At 34.8% G+C, this 26,620-nt stretch overlaps 1 protein-coding gene across 5 annotated transcripts in view; it reads left to right on the forward strand.

Annotated features, from left to right (window-relative positions):
* KIF4A (kinesin family member 4A) overlaps window positions 1-26,620 on the forward strand; it is a 153,010-nt gene that overhangs the window by 90,574 nt on the left and 35,816 nt on the right. For all 5 annotated transcript variants that reach the window (XM_037002940.1, XM_037002939.2, XM_073227791.1 and 2 more), the window contains 9 exons: window positions 24-82; window positions 176-281; window positions 4,681-4,737; window positions 6,130-6,315; window positions 11,706-11,809; window positions 12,744-12,888; window positions 13,635-13,745; window positions 21,075-21,158; window positions 21,630-21,743. In XM_037002940.1, the coding sequence (XP_036858835.1) occupies window positions 24-82; window positions 176-281; window positions 4,681-4,737; window positions 6,130-6,315; window positions 11,706-11,809; window positions 12,744-12,888; window positions 13,635-13,745; window positions 21,075-21,158; window positions 21,630-21,743 (966 nt within the window). The remainder of the gene's footprint in view (window positions 1-23; window positions 83-175; window positions 282-4,680; window positions 4,738-6,129; window positions 6,316-11,705; window positions 11,810-12,743; window positions 12,889-13,634; window positions 13,746-21,074; window positions 21,159-21,629; window positions 21,744-26,620) is intronic.

Consider the following 26,620-nt stretch of genomic DNA (forward strand, 5'->3'; position numbering starts at 1 on the left):
GATCTCCTGGGTCTTTGTTTCAGACAGAACAAGCGAATGAAAAAATGAACGCCAAGCTAGAAGAGCTCAGGCAACATGCAGCGTAAGTTTCCTACCAGATGTTTGGTAGTGACCTATATCACCTCTGGCCTTTGCAGTATGATTAACCCCTGGCTTCCCTTGTTTGAATTTTCAGCTGCAAAGTGGATCTTCAAAAGCTAGTTGAGACTTTGGAAGACCAGGAATTAAAAGATAATGTAGAGATAATTCATAATCTGCAGCAAGTGATTACCCAACTATCGGTAAGCCAAGTAGGGACAGGGTAAAAAGATATACTGCTTTCGTTTGTTCCTCTTGATACATGTAAACATGTCTAACTGTGTGACTTTTGCTGAAACAACTGGATTGTGAGCTACTTGAGGACAGAGGTCAGGGGTCATTGGATATGATCTGAATATTGAATTTGTTAAATCAGAACACTCAGAGGTTACACATGCAATGGCACATTAATATTTCAGTGTTCTAATCAAACACTGGAAGCAACAACATAGCAGGGCCAAATAGCCTAGGTAGCATGAGTAGCAGTCATTGATTTGTTATCTTCTCAGTGCAAGCTAACTTAATAAGAGGCCTTGTACCATATCCTTACTTTAAATTAGCTGGGTTCTAACAGGTAGCTTAGAGCAACCATAGATCTCTTTTATAACCAGTAATAAGTTAATCTGAAAGCTCATGCTGCTATAAGTTCACCATTTTAATTTATTTTTAGAACTATCATAGTAGTCTTGGGTGGGTTTTAGGAGGGGGTGGTTTTTTGTTGATTTCCCCAGAAGAAAAATTCTTATAATCCCACGACCCTAAAATCTCTTTATTTTGGTATTACTTCTTTATCTTATTCCTTAGGCATACCTACTTTTTTACAAAATTGACATCATATTATGTTAAGAAGTCATGGTTGTTAAAGGGTATGCTTGGTTTTATTCCACCTATACCCTCTTGTTTATTATTCTGTGGCAGTAATGTATATGTAAACACCTGATGATAATTCCTAGCTCTTGGGCAGAGGTTTTAATTTTACCAGAACAGTGATTCTCCATCCCAGGTCTTACCCAGTGTTTTCTAGAGTTGTCCAAAGGGTATCACAAAATCATATACACCTACCTTTTACTCTTAGAATCAGTGAAAAAAAATACCATACAGTATTTTTTGGGGGGAAGGGTTGGAATGGCCAGTTCCAAGAAATTAAATAAGAAAGCTCTCAAAAGACTAGAAAGCAGTGTTTTAGAATAAGTAGTATTGTATAAAACTATCACAAGCAGTCCAAGAGGGCAGTTTATTTCTCTAATGAATAGGCCACAGTAATTGAAAACCTGGGCTCCAGAGCCAGACAGGCCCTGGTTTGAAGCCAGTTCTGCCACTCATTAGCTATGTAACCTTGCTAAGTACTGCATTAATATCAAAAGAAAATGATTTAAGTGACTCAAATAGAGGTTAAAGGCATTATTTAACTGCTGCACTCAGAGAGCACTTGAAGACTCCAGGTAACTCCCCAACTCAAAACAGTATTGGTCTTTTATAGGCTAAGAAGAGAGGAGTGTTATATCCTTGTGGTTTGGATCAGGTAGCAGTTTTTGTTGTTAATTGCTGTGTTGCTGTAGAACTTTTGGTTGGAGGCTGTTCCAGTTTTCATGCCTCTTACTCAAGAACATTGGTATAATCGCATCCTGATAACTGTCCAATTGTTCTCAAGAGTTGTTCTTGCAAGCCTTGTAGTTTGTCAGTTGGCCAGGTTCACAGGTGGGAGAGGTGGCAAAAAAGGGAGAAAGGCAAAGGAAGTAAGGAAAACGAGGAACCCTCTCTCATGTCTGTTTTAATCCTCTTAACATTAGCAATATAAGCAAATTGCAGTGGGAGCACAAAGGAAGGGATGATAAACTGCGTAGAAGTCACAGCACAGAAGAAACTGACTGGGTCCTAAAAAATGAATAGGAATTTGCCACACAGACAAAGAGGAAAGGGCAATCTATATAGAGAAAAAGGTATATGCAAAAGCAAAGAGGTAGGAAAGTTTAGAACATGGTAAAAACTTCAAAGTGGATTAGGTATAGAGTGCATGCCAGAGAATAGCTATCAGAAGGTTAAATTTCACCATCTGTAATTGCACTTAACTATAGTAAAACATCTAGTTTATGAAAACCTTTTGTGAGCTGCCTCAGAATTAAGATAATCTAGGCTCCAGAACTGTACTGGAGCAAAAGCCTGTGAGATTAGAAAAGTTTGATCTGGGGCACCATTGCTCATGGCCACCACACTGATGTTAGAAGATTTCACAACACCTCATTTTTGGGGTTTTGAGTCACATGGGAAAGATGAAGAAGGAAACACATGGACCCAAGTTAATAAAATAGGGCTGTGTCTGCCACTGAAATTCACTTGGCATATGCAACAAGAGGTTGCTAAAGATTGTCACAAGCTTATAAAATTCCTGGCTTCTATCCACTGCCATGATTAAGTATAGTAAACCCTTTAACTCAGGGCTCCTGCTGTACTCTTGAATCAGTTCTCTGTGTCTATTGTTTGGAGACCCTCCCAACTACATATTTTTTGGAAATACACAACAGTGTATCCTGTGGCTTTTAAGACTCACTACAGTGAAAGCAAAATGTTTTAAATCTAAGTGCTTGTGCCCTTCATTCTGGATTAATACTATTTGTATTTTAAGTGATGGATGAACACTGCCTTTTCAGTTATGAAGGCAACCATTGTTCCTAAATCTTCCTCCTAGGGCTTTAAGCACTAAACTGTACCATTTCTTCTTTTAAAATACAATTCAAGTAAACCCCCATGTTGCAGTTACCTGTGAGGACATTGATGCAATCCTTTCAGTTCCCACAAAATCAGGTGTTTTTGTTTTTACCACCTCCTCCAAGATCAGTTCCATAAAAAGCATTTTGCATGCCCTGTAAATGTATTGTCTACAGCCTACAAGCACAAACTTTATTTTGAAGGTCAGTTTTGGTTAATGTAGCTCAGTACACCCCAGCCTTATTTCCCTGACCATCACCTTCAGCAAATTATGCCTTTTAACTTGTACAAGAGCTTCTCAGTTGTAGCCTTAGAATGTGGGAGAAAGAGGCTGTTAGCTTAAAATAAATCCTTTTGTTATATATTTACATTTAGGATTATGAAGGCAGAATCCTACCATGTTCATGTGGAACATGTCACCAAAGCTTAAGCCTTAACATTGTGAAATTTCACTGGGCCAAAATCCAAAAGGTAACTGCATGGTTAACAACATGTCTTCCTTGAGGATTAACCCATTGACTTTGATCCTGACCCTCTGGGAGGTATGAGAAAAGTCTTCAAAAGCCAATCTACAATAGTCCTTTTACTGAAACATAAAACACTGGAGAGAGGAAAGGGTAACCGTTAGCTCATAATATATTGAAGTGTTCTTTTTTTAAGAAGGCTTTAATATGTCCTGTCCTTGGAGAATCATCAGTACTGCAAAGCATGATGAGAAAGGATCTGGGAACACCGGAGCTTCCTTTGAATTCTTTAGGAGTCTCACTGCTTGGGAATTTGTGGGCAGAATATGGGAAATGGTTTACAAACAGCACTTACTAAAGGCCTCTTCACTCCTTACCTTAAGGCTACTGAGATTCAAGTTTCAACAACTATGTAATGTTTCACTGGGCTGGTGCAGCGACTCCAATGTGCTAACCCTAAATTCTTTCCTTGCTACTGAGCCAATAGCTCTGTCACCTATGACCTTCTTAAGCACATGACTTCCTGGAAATAATCCTTTCTTCCCAGGCTTTGGAGAATCACTTAAACAAAAGTGGCAGTCCGTATGCTGCAATGCCAAATAAAGCCTAAATTCCAATGGGGAGAACAGAGCTTGCTCGTATGATAGCCTAAAAACAATAGTCCTAATAAGTAGTTTTAGGTTTCCCTGCTAGGTGGTGTTCCAATGCCCAAAAAGGGAATTTGCCCTTCTCTGAGAGAGAATCAGTGCTTTACTCTTTTCCTTCAAGTAACCACTACCTGGGTGGAGTAGCTGTATGTGATCAGTTCTTATGCAAATGAAGGGCAGAGGCTGCAGTATATTTTTCTGACTTCATAAGCACATTTTTCTGGGGTTTCTACCTGTGGCATTTATTTCCTTAGAGTAGGTTCTTGCTACCTTGACCAACTGTAAAATAAAAATCAAAAATAGCCCTTCATTCTATTCACTTTACTGCTGCATTGCCTTTGTTTCATGTGTCTGCTCTTATAGTGGTAAGTCCACGAGAACCGGTTAGACCTATCTGTACATTATAGAGATAGACACAGTGGTAAAAACATTAAAAAAGAAAGGGTAGAGTCTATAAAGTGGGTTAAACTTTAGCCTGTTAGAATGACTAAGTGTTTCACTCTGGCCCAGTAATCTCTGGCAGAACAGGAAAGGTGCAATAAATATGGCAGTTGCACATGACCCTGTTTTTTATAAAGACTATACAATTGACCTTTATAAAGAAGACAGACTCTTGAGAAATGGAAATGTGTGGCTGTTGCAGTATATGTGAGTACAAAATGGGTCCAATACCTTAAATGGTCTCTATATATACTTGAAAAAAATTAAATAACCAATATAAAATCCACTAGTAAGCTTCACTTCAGAATCTTTCTGCTAAACTGAAACATCATTTGTCATTACAGGATGAAACTGCTGCTTCCATGGCCACAGACATTGATACTTCAGTGGAACCAGAAACTGTAAGTAATAACCATTTGTGTAGAACCAGAGGTTTTTAACTGTGCCATTTCCTATAATTTATCACACAGGTGAGGAAGAGAATCCCTGATTGCTATCATCCTGCATGAAATGCCTTCAAAATCCAATCTTGAGTATGAATCTCAGCTTTGTAAACTCCCTAACTTGTATAGGCTTTGTTTCTAACAGTGTAACTGGTAATGCACAGCAAGGCTTCTCAAGGATATCACTTCTATATTTGCAGTCTGGCTTACTGATTTCTTGTTAAATGCTAGCATTCTGCATCAACTGTCTAGCAAGTTAAAATGAGGAAAGGAACAAATAAGGAAATTATGGCAAAGTTGAAAAGCATTAGAGAAGAAATGGAAGAGAAATTTTTTTCTCAGCATACTTGTCTATGGATGAAATGGTTATGGGCTAAAAGAACCAAGGCAAGTGTTTTGAGTGTTCATGGTACGAGAATAGATAAGATGTATTAGATGTTGGCTAAAGGCTGTGGAGCCAAGTCGGAATGAAAGGCTGGGTAATGGTTTGCTTGAGACAGCCTTTCCACCTAAAACAAATATATATGAGTATTTTTCATGTTCTGAAAGAAGAAAAATAGGGGCTAAATCAGGTGCCAGAGGTCAGCTCTGTGAGAATGAATGAAGGCTTTTCTCCATATCTACCCTTCCAAATGTGCCATTTCCTGAGCTCACTCTCCTCTGAGGACCCCTTAGAATGAGGTAAAAGTAAGAAATGTTGGCCAAATCAATAAAGGAAAGAGCAGAAGCTTACTTCACTCTAAAAGACACAGTTATATTCCTTATAAGAAATAAGTAGCTTGTGAGAGCAGGGAAACAGGCTGACTTGATTTATTTCATATGTTTAAAGCAAATGTATGTGAAGCTAGTTTAAAAGAAGTGAAGTAAGTTAGAGAAAGGCAAATACCATATGATTTCATTTATATGCAGAATCTAAAAAAATACAACAAATGAGAAAACAAAACAAATAGACTTTTAAACAGAGAATAAACTGGTGGTTACCATAGGGGAAGGGAGGGGCAGTGGGGGAGGGGAAAAATAGGAGAAGGGGATAGAGAGGTATAAACTGCCCATTATGAAAGAAAGAAATAACAGGGATGAAAAGTACAGTATAGGGAATATAATCAACAATCTTGTAATATCTTTGTGTGGTGATACCTGGTAATTACACTTACTTGTGAACATTTCATAATGTGTATGTATGACTGCTGAATCACTATGTTGTACACTGAAACCAATACAATAGTATACATCAAGTATACTTCAATTAAATAAATAAAAGGGCAGAGATACTCATAATGGAGAAGTGGCTATGAGACTTGATGAAACAGTGCCTTAGGAACTCCAAGTCATTATCCTGATCTTTTCCAGCAAGTGGAAACCAGTCCAGAAAATAGCAGGTCTTCTGATGCTTTCACCACTCAGCATGCTCTACGTCAAGCTCAGATGTCTAAGGAACTGGTTGAGTTGAATAAAGCCCTTGCTCTGAAAGAGGCCCTGGCGAGGAAGATGACTCAGAATGACAGCCAACTGCAGCCCATTCAGTTCCAGTACCAGGTAAAATATTTGCTAGTGTAGCATTCGTTCCTGTCTACCATCTCTCTTTAATTGTATGGAAAGAAAACAGGCATGCAGCTTTTGATGGTAACAAGACAGCTCAATGGGAATAGTACAACTGGAGTTGTACTGTTGGTTTAAAAAAAGGATACATTCCGGATAGGGAACCTGTAATTTTTTTTCATTTAATCTAATACCTTACTTCATGCAACAAGTATTTAATAAACGGTTTGATAATGTTATAATAAATGTCCCTATTTGTGGAGAAGTTTTGTACTAATAACTATGCTGGAATTCTGAGGAAGCTACATCTCTTAGATGGTCTGGGTTATAGGGTGAATTATGAAGAGACTTGTAGTGGATATCACATGACTTGGCAAATGGCTAAACTGTTTTTCCTAGTTGTAGTTCTAAGTGGCCCCTGCTAATTAATAATCAGATCTTTGCTTACTTAAAGACAAGCCTTTAGCTTTCAGGTTACCACAAGGTTACCTTGCTCCAGACCTTATTTTCCCTTGTAGCTCAGTGTTTCCCATCCACAAAGGAATGTTAGTTAGCAGGGCTGGTAGGGGGAAGGGTGGATTGTTTTCCCATCTAGCTATATTCTACTCCCAAAGTCCTATATGCTGGTATTGAAAAATCCCTGTAGTACTCATGCATTTCTACCACCAGCTCCCCTAAATTTTCAAAGTGAAAACAAGAAGTATATCTCCTAAATCATTTTCACCACTTTTTCCCTTAGGGTGGAGGTTGCTTCCAAAGCACTAATAACCAAGTTGCCAATAGAGGTTTTAATTTCCTTTTTGTTATCACAGTCTTGTTTAACTTTTTTAAAACTTGATTTTTATTTGTTGAACAAATATATGTATATCATTTTTAAAAGTCAAATAGTAATAGTACAATACTGAAGACAGTAAACGCAATCTCCTGCCCTACCACCTTCTCCCCTGTTCCCTAAGCTTATACTTTAAGTTCTGTAAGCTGTTTCTTCTGACATTTGCCTCCATATTTCTAGATAAGAGTGGTAGTATAATTATGTTAATTTTAAAATGTTAGACATTATCAGCTGATTTCTCACTATGGGAGATGAGAATATGGCTGGCTGTTTTACAGCCACCCATGTACACTGTTTTATCTCTGTCTTTCAAAATGACTATAATTTTTTATTAAATGAATATTTAGTGTTTAAAGTTTTATGATTATGTAAATTATGTCAGTACAGCTGAGTCACACATTATAATATGATTCCATTTTCTTTTTCATATAGCTTTTTGTATTTCTGGAGTTAGTAATCTCCCTTTTTCATTTACTTAGTCTTCAATGTACTTGTCCATAATCATCTCTAAACCTCTTAGCAGAATTATAAAATTCCTCTTAATATGGTAAAAAATATCAATCCATTATGGTAATTTGGTAATTTATCAATCTATTTCTTTCTTGAGAACAGCTCTCCTGGAATTTTTTGTCCTTGTTTGCTTTTTCTAGTCCTGGCCCAGCTGTCAACCAGGGACCATCATCCTGGGAGTCAGCTTCATTTCTCATCTATGTGTTGAAACAGCTTCCATATCTTTCTTGTTCTTGGAATACTCCTTTCTGTTGATGGAGTATAATCCCAATAGCTTTCTAAGAAAATGTACATGACAGGAAAATGTTTTAAACAATTGTAAATCTGAAAATAGCTTATTATTGTTATACTTATTAGTTTGGCTGGGTTTAGAATTGTATAGTGGAAATCATTTTTCTTCAGAATTTTGAAGGCTTTGCTCTATTGTCTTCTATTTGCAGTGGTGCTGTTGAGAAATCTGTTATAATTCCTGATTCTTTTTATTTGACCTTTTTTTTTCTCTAGAAACTTTCAAGAGCTTTTCTTTGCCCCCAAGTGTTATTTAATTTCACAGTGATGTGCCTTGGTATGCGTCTTTTCTCACTTGTGCTTAGTATTTGTTAGGTCCTTTCCATCTAGAAATTTGTATTCTCCTTTAATGAAAAGTTTTCTTATATTATTTCTTTAATAATGCCCCTTCTCCATTTTCTCTGTCTCTCTTTTCCTGTACTCCTCTTAGGCAGCTATTTAATCTCTTAGATTTAGCCTGTGCTTTTTTTATCTCCTCCCTCCTATTTTCTATTTCTTTGTCTTTTTATTCCACACGCTGGTAGATTTCCTTCCACTCCTTGTGGTGATTTTTTTAAATTTGCCTATTAATTTCTAAGATTTTTTTAATCCTTTGTTCTTTTTTCTACTGTTTTTCTCATAGATGCAGTATTCATCTCTAAGTATAGTAATTAAATTTTGTCAAGTTTTTCTTCTTTCCTACCTTGCTTCTGATTCCTCCAAAGTCCTTTCTTTAGTGCTTTTGTTTTAGTCTTTCTTTCATGTAAGAAGCTTTCCTCCAATTTCCAGTGATCTTTGGCTCTCCTTTCATATTTAACAGTGTAGCACTAGAAGTCAATAGAAAGGTCTGTATGCATGGGTTTCTCTTGGGCTGGTCAGTTTCCGCCAAAGAAATATTTCACTCTCCTGCGTGAAGTTGTGTAGGCAGAGTGGTGGTATGCCTTATTTCTGGTAATCCAGAGAAAATAAGGGAGTTGGTGGGAACTCCACTTTATTTAATCCTCTTTCAGGAGTGTGATACTTTATCCCTGCCTTCTACAATGTCTGCTGTCTGTATGTCCAGCCTGTCAGGTCCAGCCACTCCAGAGAGGAAACCTCTGCTCTTCTCTGTGATCCTGTGGTAGGAACTGGCTTGTCTCCTGGCATTTGTCCTATAAGAGTCATATTTTAGCACTTTTTTTTCCTACTCTTCTAAGTCAGTTACCACTTACCCACCTATTTTCCTCCTCCAAAAGATGTTTATATCTCTTGGCTGCTCTCTTCATCTTTGCTGATATATATATATATCCTTAGCTTGGTCCATTTCAGTGGGATTTCAGGAGGGAGCAAGTTAAATATGTAGCTCAGTCTTCCATGTTAACAGGACATAAAATGCAGCTTTTTTTAGGTTGAATATATTTTGACCTTCCCAGGGTAAACAAAGGATTAATGATCAAGCTGAGAAATTATTCCTCTCGTACTCTTGCCTAGAAACACAGGACATATGTTCCCCTGGGTACACTTCTAACCCTATGAATAGGTGCTAGTAATGAGCTAGAGCTAGAGCTGTAGTAAGATATCCTCTCCTTTTTCCCTTAGATCAAATATACTTGAACTCCCAAACCTTAAACTTAAGAGGAATTAAATTCTTAATGTAAACAGTACCTTTTAATCACATATAAATCACTCATCACTCTCTTTTAACAGGAAATAAAGGTAGTTTTTTCTTCTAAACAGTATTTTTCCTACACTGTGAAGAACTACTGTAGAAAAATTTGAGAACATAGGGTTCTGATTAATGAAGATTTCCATAACTTATAGTAGCCCAGGACTTAAATATTTCAGTGATACCCCTTGTAGAGTCAGTGAGACAATTATCACCTGAACACAGCATATATAGTGAAGAGATAATATTTTCACCATCCAACTGGTAAAAATTTTAAAGTGTGGTAATATAAAATGTTGATAGAGGTGCAGGAAAATGTGCTCTCCTAGATAGCCAGTAAGAGTGTAAATTGGAATAGCCACTTCAGAGAACAATTTGCCAGCATCTATTGAAATTGAAAAGATTTCCCCCTGACCATGTAATTTACTTGTCTCTACCCTAGAAAAAACCTTGCACATATGCATAAAAGGCATGTACAAGAATATTTCATTATGGTAAGAAAAAAGAATGAGATAGATCCTTATGCACTGATATAAATAAATCTACAAAACCAAGTTTAAAAAAAGAAGTTACAGAATAATATATACATATAATGCAATTCTATTTATCTTTAACACATTTCAGTGTGCATACACACATTCATGTATGTATGTATATGTATATCTATATTATATATTATTTTTATTTGCATATTATATATTCTAGACATTTGTCACAATATAGTGTACACATATATGTGCAAATATCTACAATAAGTAAATTTCTGAAAAAATAATGTCTACAAGTTCTAGCCCAAGCTGATAATAGTGGTTACTTTTGGAGAAGGGACTGGAATTTTGGCATGGGGAGGCATTTAAGGGAGCTTGCCATTTGTATGTATTATCTGGATTATTTTTTACAAGAATTTTTTCATGTGTTACTTCTATAAGTGTATTACATACACACACGTATGTTATTGCAGTTTAAATTTGCAGGGTAACTATAAAGCAATGAGATTGATTTTCATTGGTTATACTGTAGTGGCTCAGTATATCTCATGGAGAACAGCTCTTGCCTATTTAGAAAGCTTTTCTGTTACAGCCCCACCTAACCTGCCTCTGCCTTTTTGTGTCATTTTAGTACTAGTCTAGGGTCTGCATATAATATTCTTGGCTACCAACCAATCATTCAACTAGTTGCCTTTCATCTTTTTTGTTTATTAGAAAAGAAAGGGATCTGTTCTTTGGGTTTTCCCAATCTTGGAAATACTAAACTTCAGTTTCTAGTATGTTTCTTAAATGAATGCAGAACTGAAGTTGCTATTAAATACATACCTTTGAAAATTCTAAATATAGGAATGTTTATGCAGCTCTTTATAGTGTACACAATGTCTTTACTTTTTTTTAAATTTGATCTTCCCAACAACCCCTATGAGGTAAGTGGTATTGTTAATTGTTTACATAGATAGAGAAACTCTCAGGGTTCCTCAAGACCACGTCCAGGATTCAACAAGTCACTGAGAGGACTCACAGTACTCAACATATTAGTCACACTCACAGCTAAGATTTATTGCAGTGGAAGATACAAAGCAAAATCAACCAAGGGAAGAGGCACAGGGGGCAAAGTCTGACAGAAACCAGGTGCAATCTTCCAAGAGTCTTCTCCCAATGGAGTAATAGTATGTACTTAATTCCTCCAGCAATGATTTGTGGCAACATGTGTGAAATGGTGTCCATCAAGGAAGATAGTGTTTGCACAGTTTAGGCATAGTGAGCCACTTGTATAAATTAAGGAATAACGGACCCTACCAAAATCCAAGGTCCCAGACATGAGCCATGGGTCAACCTTGCAAGCAGGACTTTTTAAGAATAGCACTCTCAGGCCAGCTATATTAACTCTTTTCTGTAAAGAAACTAAGGCTAAAAGAGATGAAGTGACTTCTTTAAGAGTCAAGGTTAAAACACAGGCCTTTAGATTCTAAGTCCATACTTTTCCCATTACATAACTTAATCTCCATCAAATCAGGTACAGATGTTTTTAGTGTGCAATTGAAGTGGTAAAATTGAATGCATAGTTCCTTAAGATGTGGAATATTGAAGTGATTTTCTTCCTGTCTTATATGCTTTCTTTCTCTCTGACCTATAACATTGCTAGGATAACATAAAAAATCTAGAATTGGAAGTCATCCATCTGCAAAAGGAAAAGGAAGAACTGGTTCTTGAACTTCAGACAACAAAGAAAGATGTCAACCAAGCCAAGTAAGAATAAAGCCAATAAATATTATTTCAAGTCCCTACTATGTATGAGGAGTTATAAAGGAAAGAGAAGTAAAAGCCATTTCCTGCCCCCACAGGATTTAAACATAGTTGTGGAAGAGACCTAAACAAAAGAAAAGTTAAGTAATTGAGATTTTAAATAACATCTCAGTAAAAGAATGTCATAACACAGCATATGATTAGAGGCCAAATTAATTTCCTAGGCAGAATTGCTTTAAGATGTCAGAGGCAGGAGCTACCAGTTTAGGCTGGTATAATCAAGAAAGGCTATGTAAGAAGTTAGCATTTGAGCTGGATTTTGAAAGTGTATCAGAGCTACCAGTCAGCAATAGTTTCTTTGTTCCTGCAACTGATGGTTAATTAGCTTGTGAATAAAATTAATGTCCAGAGTAGTAAATGAAAATTCAATCTAGTCATCCCTTAGTCAAGAATAAAACCAAGATGGATAACCAGAATATCCTACTCTTCCTCAGACCTCTGCTTTATATGCTATTCTACCTTCCTTTTACTCAGTGACTCTATCTATTGAGTTTAAAGTTTGTGTTCTTTGAAATTATGCCAGATGTTTACCTTCTATTTTAAGCTTGTATAACAAACATCTGAATTATTCCTTAGAGCTAAAGTGAAGTGAAACGCCTTCAAAGAATCATCCTTTTAACACAGAGTGGTGTAGGAATGGTGTACTAAGGCAATTGCATTGTTACATACTCAAAAATTTGTTGTTTTACTCTTTGTATTAAGCTCCCATTATTGAGACAGTTTTGCTTGTTGGGTGATATTCATTATTAAATGTAGCTATGTGACTGGTCACCAATTTTATATATATCAGTATTGTGAACCAGAGAGTCTAACATTATGTCTTTTGAAGTCAGGCTTTGCTGCTGCTAGTCTTCATTCGTACACTATCTGTCTTTAGGTTGAGTGAGCGCCGCCGCAAACGTCTCCAGGAACTAGAGGGTCAAATAGCTGATCTGAAGAAGAAACTGAATGAACAATCAAAACTTCTGAAGCTGAAAGAATCAACAGAACATACTGTCTCCAAACTGAACCAGGAGATACAGGTAATAAACTCTCATCCTTTCATTTACCCTCTTGAAACTTACAAGCATAGGTATTCCATTTAGAATTATACTACAGAGGTGTTTTCAGGTGAAAAAGTTGCAGGCAGGGCCATCATTTCCAGTGTGTGAATCTCCACAAATGTCCCTTTTGCAGGACGTTGTGCTTGTAGTCATCTAGAATCTGAATAATCAAACCCTACCTTGACATTTGGAGTTCAATGTTAGATTCTATGAAACCAAAGAGCAAAGATACCTTAATATTTAGTGGTGATATTCTGACCATCTTCCATGGTCATATGGAATAGTTTCATAAAATAGTTGCAAAGTGATAGACACTGAGAAAATTTTCAGTTATTGAATCTTCAACTTCTGACATCTGCAAAATGGTGGTTACAGGCCACTTGTACTGAAACCTTTAGAATATAATTGTTGCTAGGTGAATTTGTCCTTGAGGCTTAGTAGATATTTCCTTGAAATTTCATTTATACACAGCGAACTTAGGGCTAGATTTACCTTGTAAGTACATTTTTTCTTTTATTTCTTCAGTGTTCATTTGTGTAGTCTACACTCTTGGAAACCCTGTGCAAGCATAGCAAGGGGTATTGCAAGCCTAATCAGAAAACCTGTTGGCAGTCTTCTGAGATTAGCTCTGGGTTTTCTTTCTTCTTAATGATTAGTCTATCCATCTGTACATCAGCCTAGAATAAGTAAAGATAACTAATATTTGTACTGGTTTTTGTTTACAGGTGATGAAAAACCAGCGTGTACAGTTAATGCGTCAGCTGAAAGAGGATGCTGAGAAGTTTAGACAATGGAAGCAACAAAAAGACAAAGAAGTAATCCAGTTAAAAGAACAAGTAAGTAACTACAACATCTCAAAGGCCTGCTTAATAAACCCTTCTCTGGGATGAATAACATTAAAGCTTCTCTTTGAACAACTGATGTTTCCAAAAATATGACACATTCATGAATTTAGCAGCTAGTTGTTAACATCTACTGTGTGTAAGATACTATCCACTAGATACCATGGGAAATAGAAAGATAAGTAATATGTGCTCTGCCCTTAAAGAATGTCTTGTCTAAAGGGAAAGGTTAGACATAAGCATGGTTTTCTCCAATCCAAGGATTAAAGAGATCTATGCTTCACAAATGGTCTATAATACCAAAGTATGTTGGCAAGGATGTGAAGAAAAGGGAACCCTGTACACTGCTGGTGGGATTGCAAATCGGTGCAACCACTAAGGAAAGTAGCATAGATGTTTCTCAAAAAACTAAAAATAGAAATGCCATATGACCCAGTAATTTTACTTCTGGGAATTTACCCAAAGAAAACAAAATCAATAATCTGAAAAGATATATGCCCTCTAGTGTTTATTGCAGCATTATTTACAATAATCATAACATGGAAACAACCTAAAAGTCTCATCAAATAGATGAATGGTTAAAAAAGATGTGGTACATATATATAATGAAATATTAGCCATTAAAAAGAATGAAATCTTACCATTGTAACATGGATGGACTAGAGGGTATTATGCCAAGTGAAATAAATCAGATGGAGAAATACAAATACCATATGATTTCACTTATATGTGGAATCTAAAAAAACAAAACAAACAAAACAGACTCATGAACACAGAGAACACACAGTGGTTACCACAGGATAGGTGAGTGGAGGGATGGGTGAAATAGGTGAAGGGAAAAAGATTAGAATGAAAAAAAAAAGAATGAGGTAACCCAAAGACAAGCCTGTAGCATGAAATAGGAGGATCAAAGACAGACCTTGGGGAAGAGAAAGTATTTAAGTAGAGGATAGAAGAAGACGAGTCACTTGTAAATGAGGGCTAGAGAAATAGGTGTATGACTGGAGTAGGTGTCAGAGATGGCAAGGGAGCCATTTATTAGACAATTATCATATGCTTGTTATAGGGCCAACACCACACTGGGCAATGGGTGCTTCCTCAATGACTAAGGCAGATACAGACTTTGACCTCAAGAGGCTTACAGACTAAAGAGGCATTCCCCAGTGAAGTGTCAAGGTTTTCTACAAAGAAGGAGTGATCAATAGGGTTATATTTCCCAGAGATCAAAATCAATTAGGTAGAGGGCTGAGATATGAGCCCTAGATACAACAACTAAGAGCCATAAATGACTTCAGCAAGAAGAGACAAGTGGCAATGGTTTGAAGAAAGGAGAGGAGAAAATGGAGTGCCTATAGATAACTTACAAGAAACTTGGCTGTGGACTTAAAGACTTGAGACTAGGTGAATGTGAGAGGGAGAAATAGGCAAGAGCTCTTAGGCCAGAAGGGACTTCAGCAGTTTCAAATGATGGAAGGCAGAAGCCAAGAGAAAATTGATAATGATGCATGAGAAAAAAAAACCAAAGTAATTTTAAAAGGGAAGCACAGTTCTAGTTGGAATGAAAAGATGATAGGTGAACAGGCCTTGAATAACAGGGAGGATAACAGAGACAACAACTTTATAGGCATGGTCAAGGAATGGTGAATGTTCCAGGTGGGATAAAGAATAGTAGAAGATTCCATTAAAAAGACAAGTCAAAGCTGTATTGTTAAAGATCCAAGAAGTTTGAACTTTGTTAGTGGTACAAAGATTTGTAGTTTTTGAGAAACAAAGTGATATCAGTAAAGTACTGCTTTAGAAAGATACATCTAAGAGTAATGTATAGAACAAACTGAACTATTGAGAAACTGGAGGCCAGAACACCAGTTATGATATTGCATCATCCAGAAAGATAGTAAAGGCCTGAATTAGAGTAGTAACAGCGTTTTTGGAGAGGACATTGATTTGGAGAAATTTTTAGAATGGACCAGAATGTGATATTTTGGGTCAAGAAATACAGAGAAAAGTACTTTTGGATTAGTGATGTGAGGAGCTTTGTGGACTCTTCCCAGTAAAAGGACATCTGGTGAAACTTACAAAAACAACCATTAAAAGTCTCTGGAAATCATCCTAAGGCATACAGCAAACCAATGATAATTCAAGCATATCTAGTAAATCTCAATAAGAAGCAAGAGTCTGTGGCATTTTAGCCCTGACTAACTCCCTCTCCTTACCCCCCAGCTTCCAATCTATGGCTATGTTTTTTTCTTTTTCATCCCCTGCAGCTCCATGTTGCTGAAGCTCTATTTTAGGCAAGAGCAGCCAAGACAGTCTGGGTATCCTTTCTTCCACCTAGCCCCCATGTGTAGGCTAGAAGCTATAACCCTGCTGCATAAGGTCAGGAATACTAGAGCTGATTACTGCAGCCTATCTAATCATAGGATGTTAGTACAGGCAAGCAAAGAAAAACAGGCTATACTGCTCCTTCCCAGTACCTTACTCATAGAACAGAAACATCACTCAGAAAAGTGAACTGCTGTCCCCACCCACAGGTCCTGAGCTGTGGTTCAGAGGTTCTGCCCAGGGGGAGAGGCAGGCCATAGGAACAGCTACAGGAATGCAGCCTTACCTAAGGGGACTGACTTTATTTGAAGACAGAGTGTGGGAAAATTAAAACCTAAAAGGCTGTCCAAAACAATGGAAATTTTGGTGGTGAACAATTTAGAGGAAACTGATAGCTCAATGAGAACAATAAATCAAATAGCAGTAAAAATACTCACATATAATGGCTGAAATTTTTCTAAATTTGATGAAAACATTAATCTACTCATCCAAGAAGCTCAGTGAACCCCATACAGAAAAAATGCAAGGGGATCCATACCAAGAGACATCATGTCAAAATGTTGAAAAACAAAGACAAAAATCCTTGAAAGCAGCAAGATAAAATGACTTATCATATACAAAGAAACCCCAGTAAAATTTAACAGATGACTTCTCATCAAAAACAATGGAGGCCAGAAGGCAGTAGGACAACATATTCAAAGTGCTGAACTAAAATACTGTCATCCAAGAATCTTAACAGACAGCAGTTTTCTTTTTAAAATGAAGGCAAAATAAAGACATTCCCATGTAAACAGAAGCTAAGTGAATTTGTTTTTAGTATACCTACCTTATAAGAAATACTAAAAGAACTTCAGAATGAAAGCAAGTGGTACGAGACAATAATTTGAATCTGCACAAAAAAGAAAAAGAAAACACAAAAGCAAAAAGTGCCAGTAAAGATATTATGTAGGTAATTCTAAAAGAGAGTATAATTGTATATTTCTTCTCCTTTCTTTTCTTAACTGACTTAAAAACAGGTGTATAAAATCATCTGTCATAATTGTATTGATGGGCCTATAACATATAAATATGTAATATATTTGACAATAGCAGCACAATGGAGGTGGCTGGGAGCAAAGTTGTATTAGAGTATAGAATGACATCATATGGTAATATGAATCTACAGGAAGAAAAAAGGAGAACCAGAAATGGTAGATAAGAACAAATTCTATAAATATATATTTCCTCTCCTTTCATCATAGCTTGTTTAAACAATATAAACTGTATAAAGTAATAATTATAAAAATATATTTTGGGATTACATATAGATGCAATATGCATAACAATAGCATAAAAAGAGGAGAACAGCTATATAGAGATAATGTTTCTATGTCTCACTGGAATTAAACTAATTAAGTTACTATCTGAAGTGAATTCTGACAAGATGTTTATTATAAGCACTAGAGCAATTACTAAGAAAACTCAAAATATAGTGAAATCATTAAAGGAATTAATGTGCTATACTACAAAATATTAATATTCACTTAATATGAAAGAAAGCAATAAAAGAAGAATGGAGGAACAAAAAAGATAAGATGTAGAAAACAAAAAGTAAACTTAAACATAAATCTAACCATGTCAATAGAAACATGTGAGTGAATTAAATAATCTAATCAAAAGACACTGTCAGACTGGATTAAAAAACAAGATATATAACAAAATTTGCTGTTTACAGAAGGTAGATAATGGATTCAAAGATACAGAGAGGTTGAAAGCAGGATGGAAAAAGACCTGCCATATAAACATCAACCGTAAAAGCTGAAATGGCTATACAAATAAAATACACTTTAAACACAAAATGTTAATAGAAATAAAAGATTATTTTATAATGGTAAAAAAGTCAATCCACCAGGAAGATAAAGCAATTATAGAAAATATACGCACCTAACAAAGCCTCAGAATACATGTAGCAAACACAAAAATGACAGGAGACATAGACAAGTCAACATTAATATTCAGACACTGCAGTACCTCACTTTCAATAATGGATATAACAATTAGTCACAAGATCAGCAAGGATATCAAAGACTTCAACAATACTATAAACTAAACCTAACAGACATCTATAGAACACTCCAACCAGCAATAGCAAGATATATATTCTCAAGTGCACACTGAGCATTCTGTAGGATAGAGTATATGTTAGGCCATAAAACATGCCTCAATAAATTTAAAAGAATTGAAATAATACAAGGTATGTTTTCCAGTCACATGGAATGAAACAAGAAATCAACAGCAGAAAGAAATTTGAGAAATTCACAAATACGAAGAAATTAACACAGTCCTAATTAAATAGTGAGTCAAAGAAGAAATCACAAGGAAAATCTGAGATGATAAAAACAAGGACATAACATACCAAAACATGGGATGCAGCTAAAGCAGTGTTAAGAGGGAAATTTATAGTTGTAAATGCCTATATTAAAAATGAAAGATGTCAATAACCTAGCCTCCTACTTTAAGACATTGAAAAAAGGAGAGCAAACTAAACCAAAAGCTAGTCAGTGGAAGGAAGTATTCAAGTCTACAGTGGAAATTAATGAAATAGAGAATAGAAAAATAAACAAAATCAATGAAACCAAGATTTGGTCCTTTGAAATGATTGACAAATACTGGCAAACCTTTAGATAGGCTTAACAAGAAAAAAAGAGAAAATTCAAATTACTGAAATTCGGAATGAAAGCAGGAACATCACTACTAGTCTTTCAGAAGGAAAGGATTATAAGAGAATGCTATGAACTACTGTATGCCAACAAATCAGATAGCCCAGATGAAATGGAAAAATTATTGGAAAGAAAAAACTACCAAAACTGACTCAAGAAGAAATAGAAAGTCTTTCTTTACAGACCTGTAACAAGGGATTAAGTTAGTAATGTAAAACTTACCAGAAAGAAAAGTTCAGATCCTGGCATCACTGGTAAGTTCCTTCAAACATTTAAAGAAGAAATAATACCAAATTTTCAGAAACTATTCCAAAAAACAAGCATAGGGACACTTCCCAACTCATGATATGAGGCCAGTATTTACGTGGTACCAAAAGCATACAAAGACATCCCAAGAAAAGAAAACTACAGAACAATATATCTTAAGAATATAGACATGAAAATCTTCAACATAATACTAAAAAGCTGAACCCAGCAACATATAAAAAGAATAATACTCTATTATTAATAACATTGGTGTTTCCAGGGAAGGGAACTGGGTGGATAACAGACAGGACAGAGGGAAAATTTTAATTTTAAATCATGTGTATGTATTACTTGTTCAAAAATAAGTTTTTATAATAAAAATGTAATGCATTTTAAAAAATTAAAAAGAATGATACACCATGACCAAGTAAGTTTATCTGAAAAATTGCAGGTCGTCTTTAACATCTGAAAATCAATTAGTGTAAAACATCATATCAGCAGATTAAAGGACAAGAAATACATGATCAACTCAATAGACACAGAAATAGCATTTGACAAAATCCAACACCATATTATGGTAAAAACACTCAAGACATGAGGAGTAGAAGGGAATTTCCTCAACTTGGTAAAGGACGTTTATGAAAAAATCCCACAGCTAACATCATATTTATGGTGAAAGATAAGTTACTTTCCCCCTAAAATCAGAAGCAAGACAAAGAAGATTGCTACTTCTATTCAATGTTCTGGAGGCTCTAGCCAGGGCATTTAGGCAAGAAAAATACATAAAAGGCATTAGTTTGGAGAGGAAGAAGCAAAACTTTTTCTGTTACCAGATGATATTTTATATCATAGGATTTTATATGTAGAAAATCCTAGAGAGTCTACTAAAAAACTATTAGAATTAATACATGAGTTCAGCAAGGTTGCATAAGTTCAATATATGAAAATCAGTTTCTATACACTAGCAAATAAGAATTTGAATATGAAATTAAAACAATTCCATTATAATAGCATCAATAAGAATAAAATACTAGGAATAAATTTAACAAAACAAGTGTAAGACATACACTAAAAACTACAAAACATCTTGAATAATTAAAGATCTAAATAAATAAATAGATCTAAATAAACCCATATTCATGGACTTAATACTCTTAAGATAGAATAAATCCCCAGATTGATTTACAGATTCAACACTATCCCAGGCAAAATTACATCTGGCTTATTTGCAGAAATTCATATGCTGTTCATTAAATTCATATGGAAATACAAGTGACCCAGAATAGTCATAAGAATCTTGAAAGAGAAGAATAAATTTGGAGATGTCATATTTGCTGATTGCAACATAACCATCACTTCATATAGTTACCCTTTTTTATTCAGTTTGGTGAGAACTTTTAGCAAATTTCAAGTGTATAATAATTATAAACTATAGTCACTAATGCTACACAATGATCCCCAGAACTTATAACTGAAAATTTGTACCCGTTGACCAAACTTCCCCCATTTTCCCCACCCCTACAGTCCCTCATAACCTGGTAACTCTGTTTCTAAGAGTGACTTTTTTAGATTCCATATGTAAGTGAGATACAGTATTGTCTTTCTCAGTCTGGTTTATTGCACTTACTATAATGACTTCCAGGTTTATCCATGTTATTACAAATGGCAGGATTTCCTTCTTGTTGAATTTCCTTCTTGATGAATAATATTCCATTTGGTGTGTGTGTGTGTGTGTGTGTATGTGTCTGTACATATAACATTTTCTTTATCCATTCATCTGTTGACAAACACATTTCTATATCCTGGTTATTGTGAATAGTGCTACAGTGAATATGGGAATACAGATATCTCTTCAAGATACTAATTTCATTTCCTTTGGAATATATACCCAGTAGTGTGACTACTGGATTTATGGTAGTTCTATTTTTAATTTTCTGAGGAATCCCCATTCTGTTTTCCATAAGGACTGTACCATTGAAAGACTCTTTAGTTATATTATAAGGTTTTATCTTAGCTAGCTAAATAAAAATTAGAAGTCTGACTTTTTTCTTCTCAGAACCGTAAGAGGCAATATGAACTGCTCAAACTTGAAAGAAACTTCCAAAAACAGTCTAATGTGCTCAGACGTAAGACTGAGGAGGTAAGAAAATCCAAACTGCTAGGTCAAGTGTATTGTCACTTCCAGGCTTAGATGCTGGCAAAGTAATATCCCTTAAATAATCCAGTGCCCTGAGAAACCAGGGATCTAAATCTTGACCCCTATTTATATGTCATAAATTGTGAGCAGATAAAAACCTGATGAAAATAGTACTATTCAAATAAGAATTTTTTTTCAATTGGGCTTGCTTCTTTCCAAAAAAATTGCAGAGTGATATTGATATGTGACATTTCCTGACACTTTCAGTTTACAATACTTCCTTGAAATGTGTGCCTTTCCTAGGCTCTAAAACAGTAGCTGTTTGCCAACATTATGTACTTGAAGAGTTATAAACTTGGTTCCTGTAGGAACTCAAGCCCATTGAATTTTTTATTTTTCTTTACTTATATGCTAGAAATTAAAATGTTATTTTTACCCTTCAACTCAACATTACTATGAGCTATTTTTATTTAGGCAGCAGCTGCTAACAAGCGTCTCAAAGACGCTCTCCAAAAACAATGGGAGGTCGCAGATAAGCGGAAAGAGACTCAGAGCCGTGGAATGGAAGGCACTGCAGCTCGAGTGAAGGTATGGACAGGCTGAACTGCCATTTCTCTTGTGCACATTGGAGATAGGAAAATATGTGAAATAGCTTTCTTTTCATTTAGACGTAAATACTGAAGAACTTGAAAGTCTATTTCCTAAAGATACTGACCAAGAGTAGAGAACACTTTCTATCCCTGCCCCTTTTGAGGTTCAGTTACTTTTTAACAGTTTTATTGAGGTATAACTGACCTACAATAAGTTGTACATATTTAAACTATACAGCTGAATAAGTTTTGAAACATATGCAACCCTGAAATAATCACAATTGAGATAATGTCAGTGTCCATCATGAACAAAACTTTCTTTGTATCCTTTTGTAATTTCTCCCTCCCCTCCACAATCTACCCTTCTATCCCCCATCTCCAGGCAACCGTTAACCTACTTACTGTCATGATAGATTTGTTTCCATTTTCTATAATTTTATAAAAATGGTATCATACAAGGGTGGGGTTTTTTTGGCATTCATGCAACATAATTATTTTTGAGATTCATTCATGTGGTTGTGTGTATCAATACTTCTTTCCTTTTTTATTGCTGAGTGGCATCCCATTGTATGGATACACAACTGTTTATCCATTCATTTGTTGATGGACATTTGTGTTCTTTCCAGTTTTTGGCTCTTACAAATATTGTACTGAGTGTGGATATATATTTTTATTTCTTTTGGGTTGGTAATCTAGAAGTGGAATGGCTGGTTCATATGGTAGGTGTGTGCTTTAACTTTTAAGCAACTGCCAAACTGTATTCCAAAGTGGTTGTACCATTCTGTATTTCTATAGCAATATATGAGGGTTCTCGTACATTCTTACCAATTCTTAGTATGGTCAGTCTTTTAAATGTTAGGTCTTTTAATGAATGGGCAGTGAGTAGTAATTCATTGCTGTTTTAGTTTTCATTTCCCAAAATTTTAGAATCAGCTTGTCAATTTCTATAGCAAGTTTGCCAGGAGTTTCGGGATTACATAGAATCTATGGATAAATTTGAGGAGAATTTACATCTTAACAATATTGAATCTTTTGATCCATGAACATGGCACATCTCTCCATTTATTTAAGTCTTTAATTTCTCTCAGTAGTGTTTTAGTTTTGAATGTACAGATATTACACATCTTTTGTCAAATATATCCTTAGATATTTCGTATTTTTAAGATATTGGAAATGTATTTTTTTATTTCAATTTGCAACTGTTTGGACATATTTGTTGGTTCTTTCAGCTTTTTTGTAGAGTCCTTTGGATTTTCTACATAAATGATCATGTCATCTCCAAATAGGTACAATTCTATTTATTCTTATCTGTTCTTTTTTTAACTTTACCTTGCATCATTGCATTTGCTAGAACCTCCAGTAAATATTGAATATAGTAGGTGAAAGTGGACATCCTTGCTTTGTTCTCAATCTTAGGGAGAAAGCATCCAATCTTTCACCAGTAAGTATGATATTAGCTGTAGGTTTTTTGTATATGTCCTTTATCAGGTTGAAGAAGTTTCTTTCTATTCCTAGTTTGCTGAAACTTTTTATCATGAATGGATGTTAGGTTTTTTCAAAAGTTTTTTCTAAATCCTATTGAGATGACCTTATGGTTTGTTTTTACTCTGTTAATATGGCAAATGACATTGATTTTTTTTCCACTTTCTTTGATTAAGGCATAACTTCTATACAGTAAAATTTACTTACCCTTGTTAGTGTACAATTCTGCAAGTTTTGACAACACATACAGGTGTGTAACCACCACCACAATCAAGATATAGTTGTGTATATATATACATATAGTATAGTATGTATATAGTAGTTCTATTATCCCCCAAAATTCCCCTGTACTCCTTTGTAGTCAAGTCTTCCCATATCTCTGGCCCTTGGTAAATATTGATCTGTAGTCTGTCATTACTGTTTTCCCTTTGCATCAATGTCATATAAATAGAAACATACAGTATGGCTTCTTTCACTTAGCATAATGTATTTTGAAATTCATCCATGTTGCCTCTATCAGTAGTTTCTGCTTCTTTTTTTTCTGTATTCCCGAAGTCAATAGACTTCTGGATGTCTATTGTATGGATATCCCACAGTTTATCTATTCACTTGTTAAAGGATATCTTGGGGGGTTTCTTCCCAGTTTTTGGTGATTATGAATAAAACTGCTACAGAAACATTCACATACAGATTTCTGTATAAATATAGGTCATCATTTCACTTGGGTAAATACATAGGAGTGGGATTACTGGGTTATATGGTAAATATATTTTTAACTTTATATAGGAAACTGCCAAATTGCTTATCTAGTTGTTCATTGCCAGTACATAGAAATACAATTGATTTTTGTATATTAACTTTCATCTTCTATTAATTAGTAGCTATTTTGTAGGTTCTTTGGGATTTTCTACATAGTCAATCATGCCATCTGTAAATATAGTTTTATTTCTTCCTTTCTAATCTGTATGTCTTTTATTTCTTTTACTTGCCCTATTGCATTGACTAGGACCTTCAGGATGATATCAAAGAGGAGTGGTAACAGTAGAAGCCCTTTTGTTTTTTCCTGATCTTGGTGAAATCATTTAGTCTTCCACCATTAAGTATGATGTTAGCTGTAGGTGTTTTGTAGATGCCCTGTATCAGATTGGGAAAGTTCTTATCTATTCTTAGGTTACTGTAAGTTTTTATTCTTAGTAGATGTAAATTTTGTCAAATGCATTTTGTTTTGAGTTTGTTGATTTGTTAAATTATTTTGATGTTCAAATATAGAACCAGCATTACATTCCTTGGATAAAATCCACTTGGTTGTGATATATCATCCTTTTTATGTACTGTTGGATGCAACAACACATAAAATTAAAATGTTGTGTATAAAATTTTTGCATCTGTGTTCATGATGGATATTGGTCTGTTTCCTTGTAATGTCTTTGTCTGGTTTTGGTATCAAGGAAATGCTGGCCTCTTAGAATAAGTTGGAAAGTATTCCTTCCTCTTGACTTATCTACAAGAGTTTATATAGAATTAGTATGGTTTCTTCCTTTAAAGTTCAGTACAATTCACAAGTTAAACCATCAGGGCCTGAGGGTTTGTTAGTTTTTGTTTTTGGGGGGAAGGACAGTTAACTAAATTAAAATTTTTTAGATAAATATAGCCGTTCAGGTTATATATTTGAGTGTGCTTTGATAGTTTGTGTATTTCAGTAAACTTGTCTGTTTCATCTATGTTGTCTAATTGGCATGAAGTTACTCATAATATTCCCTATTATCATTCTAATATCTATAAAAGCTGTAGTAATGTCATATATCTCATTCCTGTTGTTGATATTTTGTGTATTTCTCTTTATTCCTGATCAGTTTAACTAGAGGTGTATCAAAGAACCAATTCATTCTTACAAATGGTTAAAATGGCAAATTTTATGTTATGTATATTTTACCACAATAAAAAGTATACCCCAAAAACCCAGTTCATTAATTTCTGATGATTGATCTTTATTATTTCCTCATTTTTGCTTTGGACTTAATTGGCTCTTATTTTTTTAGTTTCTTAAACTAGAAACTGGGATCACTGATATCTTTTTTTCTTAGGTATGTGGTATTATAAATTTCCCCTTAAGTACTCTTTTAATGACATCCCACAAATTTTGATAGTTATGTTTTCATTTTCATTGTATTCAAAATACATTCTAATTTCCTTGTTGATTTCTTCTTTGACCCATGGGTTACTTAAAAGTATTTTATTTAGTTTACAATATTGGGGTATTTTTCCAAATACCTTTCTGTTATGATTTCTAATTTAATTCCATTGCGATTAGAGAACATACTTTATATTACTTGAATCCTTTTGAATTTATTGATATTTAGAGCCTAGAATATGGTCAATCTTAGCAAATGTTCTATGTGTACTTGAGAAAAATGTGTATTTTGCTGTTGTTGGATGGAGTATCTATAAATGTCAGTCATGTCTATTTGATTGATTGTGCTGTTCATTTCAACTGTATCCTTACCAAATTTCTGCCTACTTGTTCTACCAATAATAATATTAATATGTTATAGATTTGTCTTTTTCTCCTTGTAGTTCTATATGTTTTTGTTTCATGTATCTTGAAGCTTTGTTACTAGGGGCATAAAATTTTAGGATTAAATGATCACTTCATTATTATGCAATGAACTTTTTTATCCCTGGTAATATTCTGTGATCTGAAATTTACTTTTTCTGGTAATAATATAGCCCCTCCAGCTTTCTTTTGGCTATTTTAACACAATTTTTTAAAAATCCTTTCAGTTTGATCCTATTTAGTCCTTCATTTTAAAAGTGGGTTTTTTTGTAAGCAACATATAGCTGGGTCTAGCTTTTTAAATCTAATCTGACAATCTCTTCATTTTAATTGGAGTGTTTAGACCACTTAAATTTAATATGATTATTGATATGGGTAGGTGTGAATCTGACGTCTTGCTGTTTGTTTTTTATTTGTCCTATCTGTTCTTCATTCCCTTTTTCATTCTTTTTTGGCTTTTTTTGGACTAATTGAGTATTTTTATGATTCCATATTATCTCCTTATTGGCTTATATGTGATTCTGTTTCATATATGTTGGTCCTTCGTTTTTAGAGGTATAAATGTTAAGGATTAAGTTCTCTTGAATAATGAACTCCTTTATCATTATGAAATGATCTTTTTTTATCCTTGGTAATATTCTTTTATGTGAATTCTATATTATCTGATATTAATATATCCACTCCAGCTTTGTGTTGCTTACTCTTAGCATGGTATAGTTTCACCAAAAGTGAAAGTGTTCTCAGGGATGTTTACTTTTTTAAAAACTGAATTAGGTTAATTTTGTTTGCTGGAAAGTATTCCATTCATCTAATTTAAAGATTAAGAATGGATAACTGTT

Source organism: Manis javanica, chromosome X, assembly GCF_040802235.1.
Source record: "Manis javanica isolate MJ-LG chromosome X, MJ_LKY, whole genome shotgun sequence".
In the NCBI taxonomy this organism is placed as follows: Eukaryota; Metazoa; Chordata; class Mammalia; order Pholidota; family Manidae; genus Manis; species Manis javanica.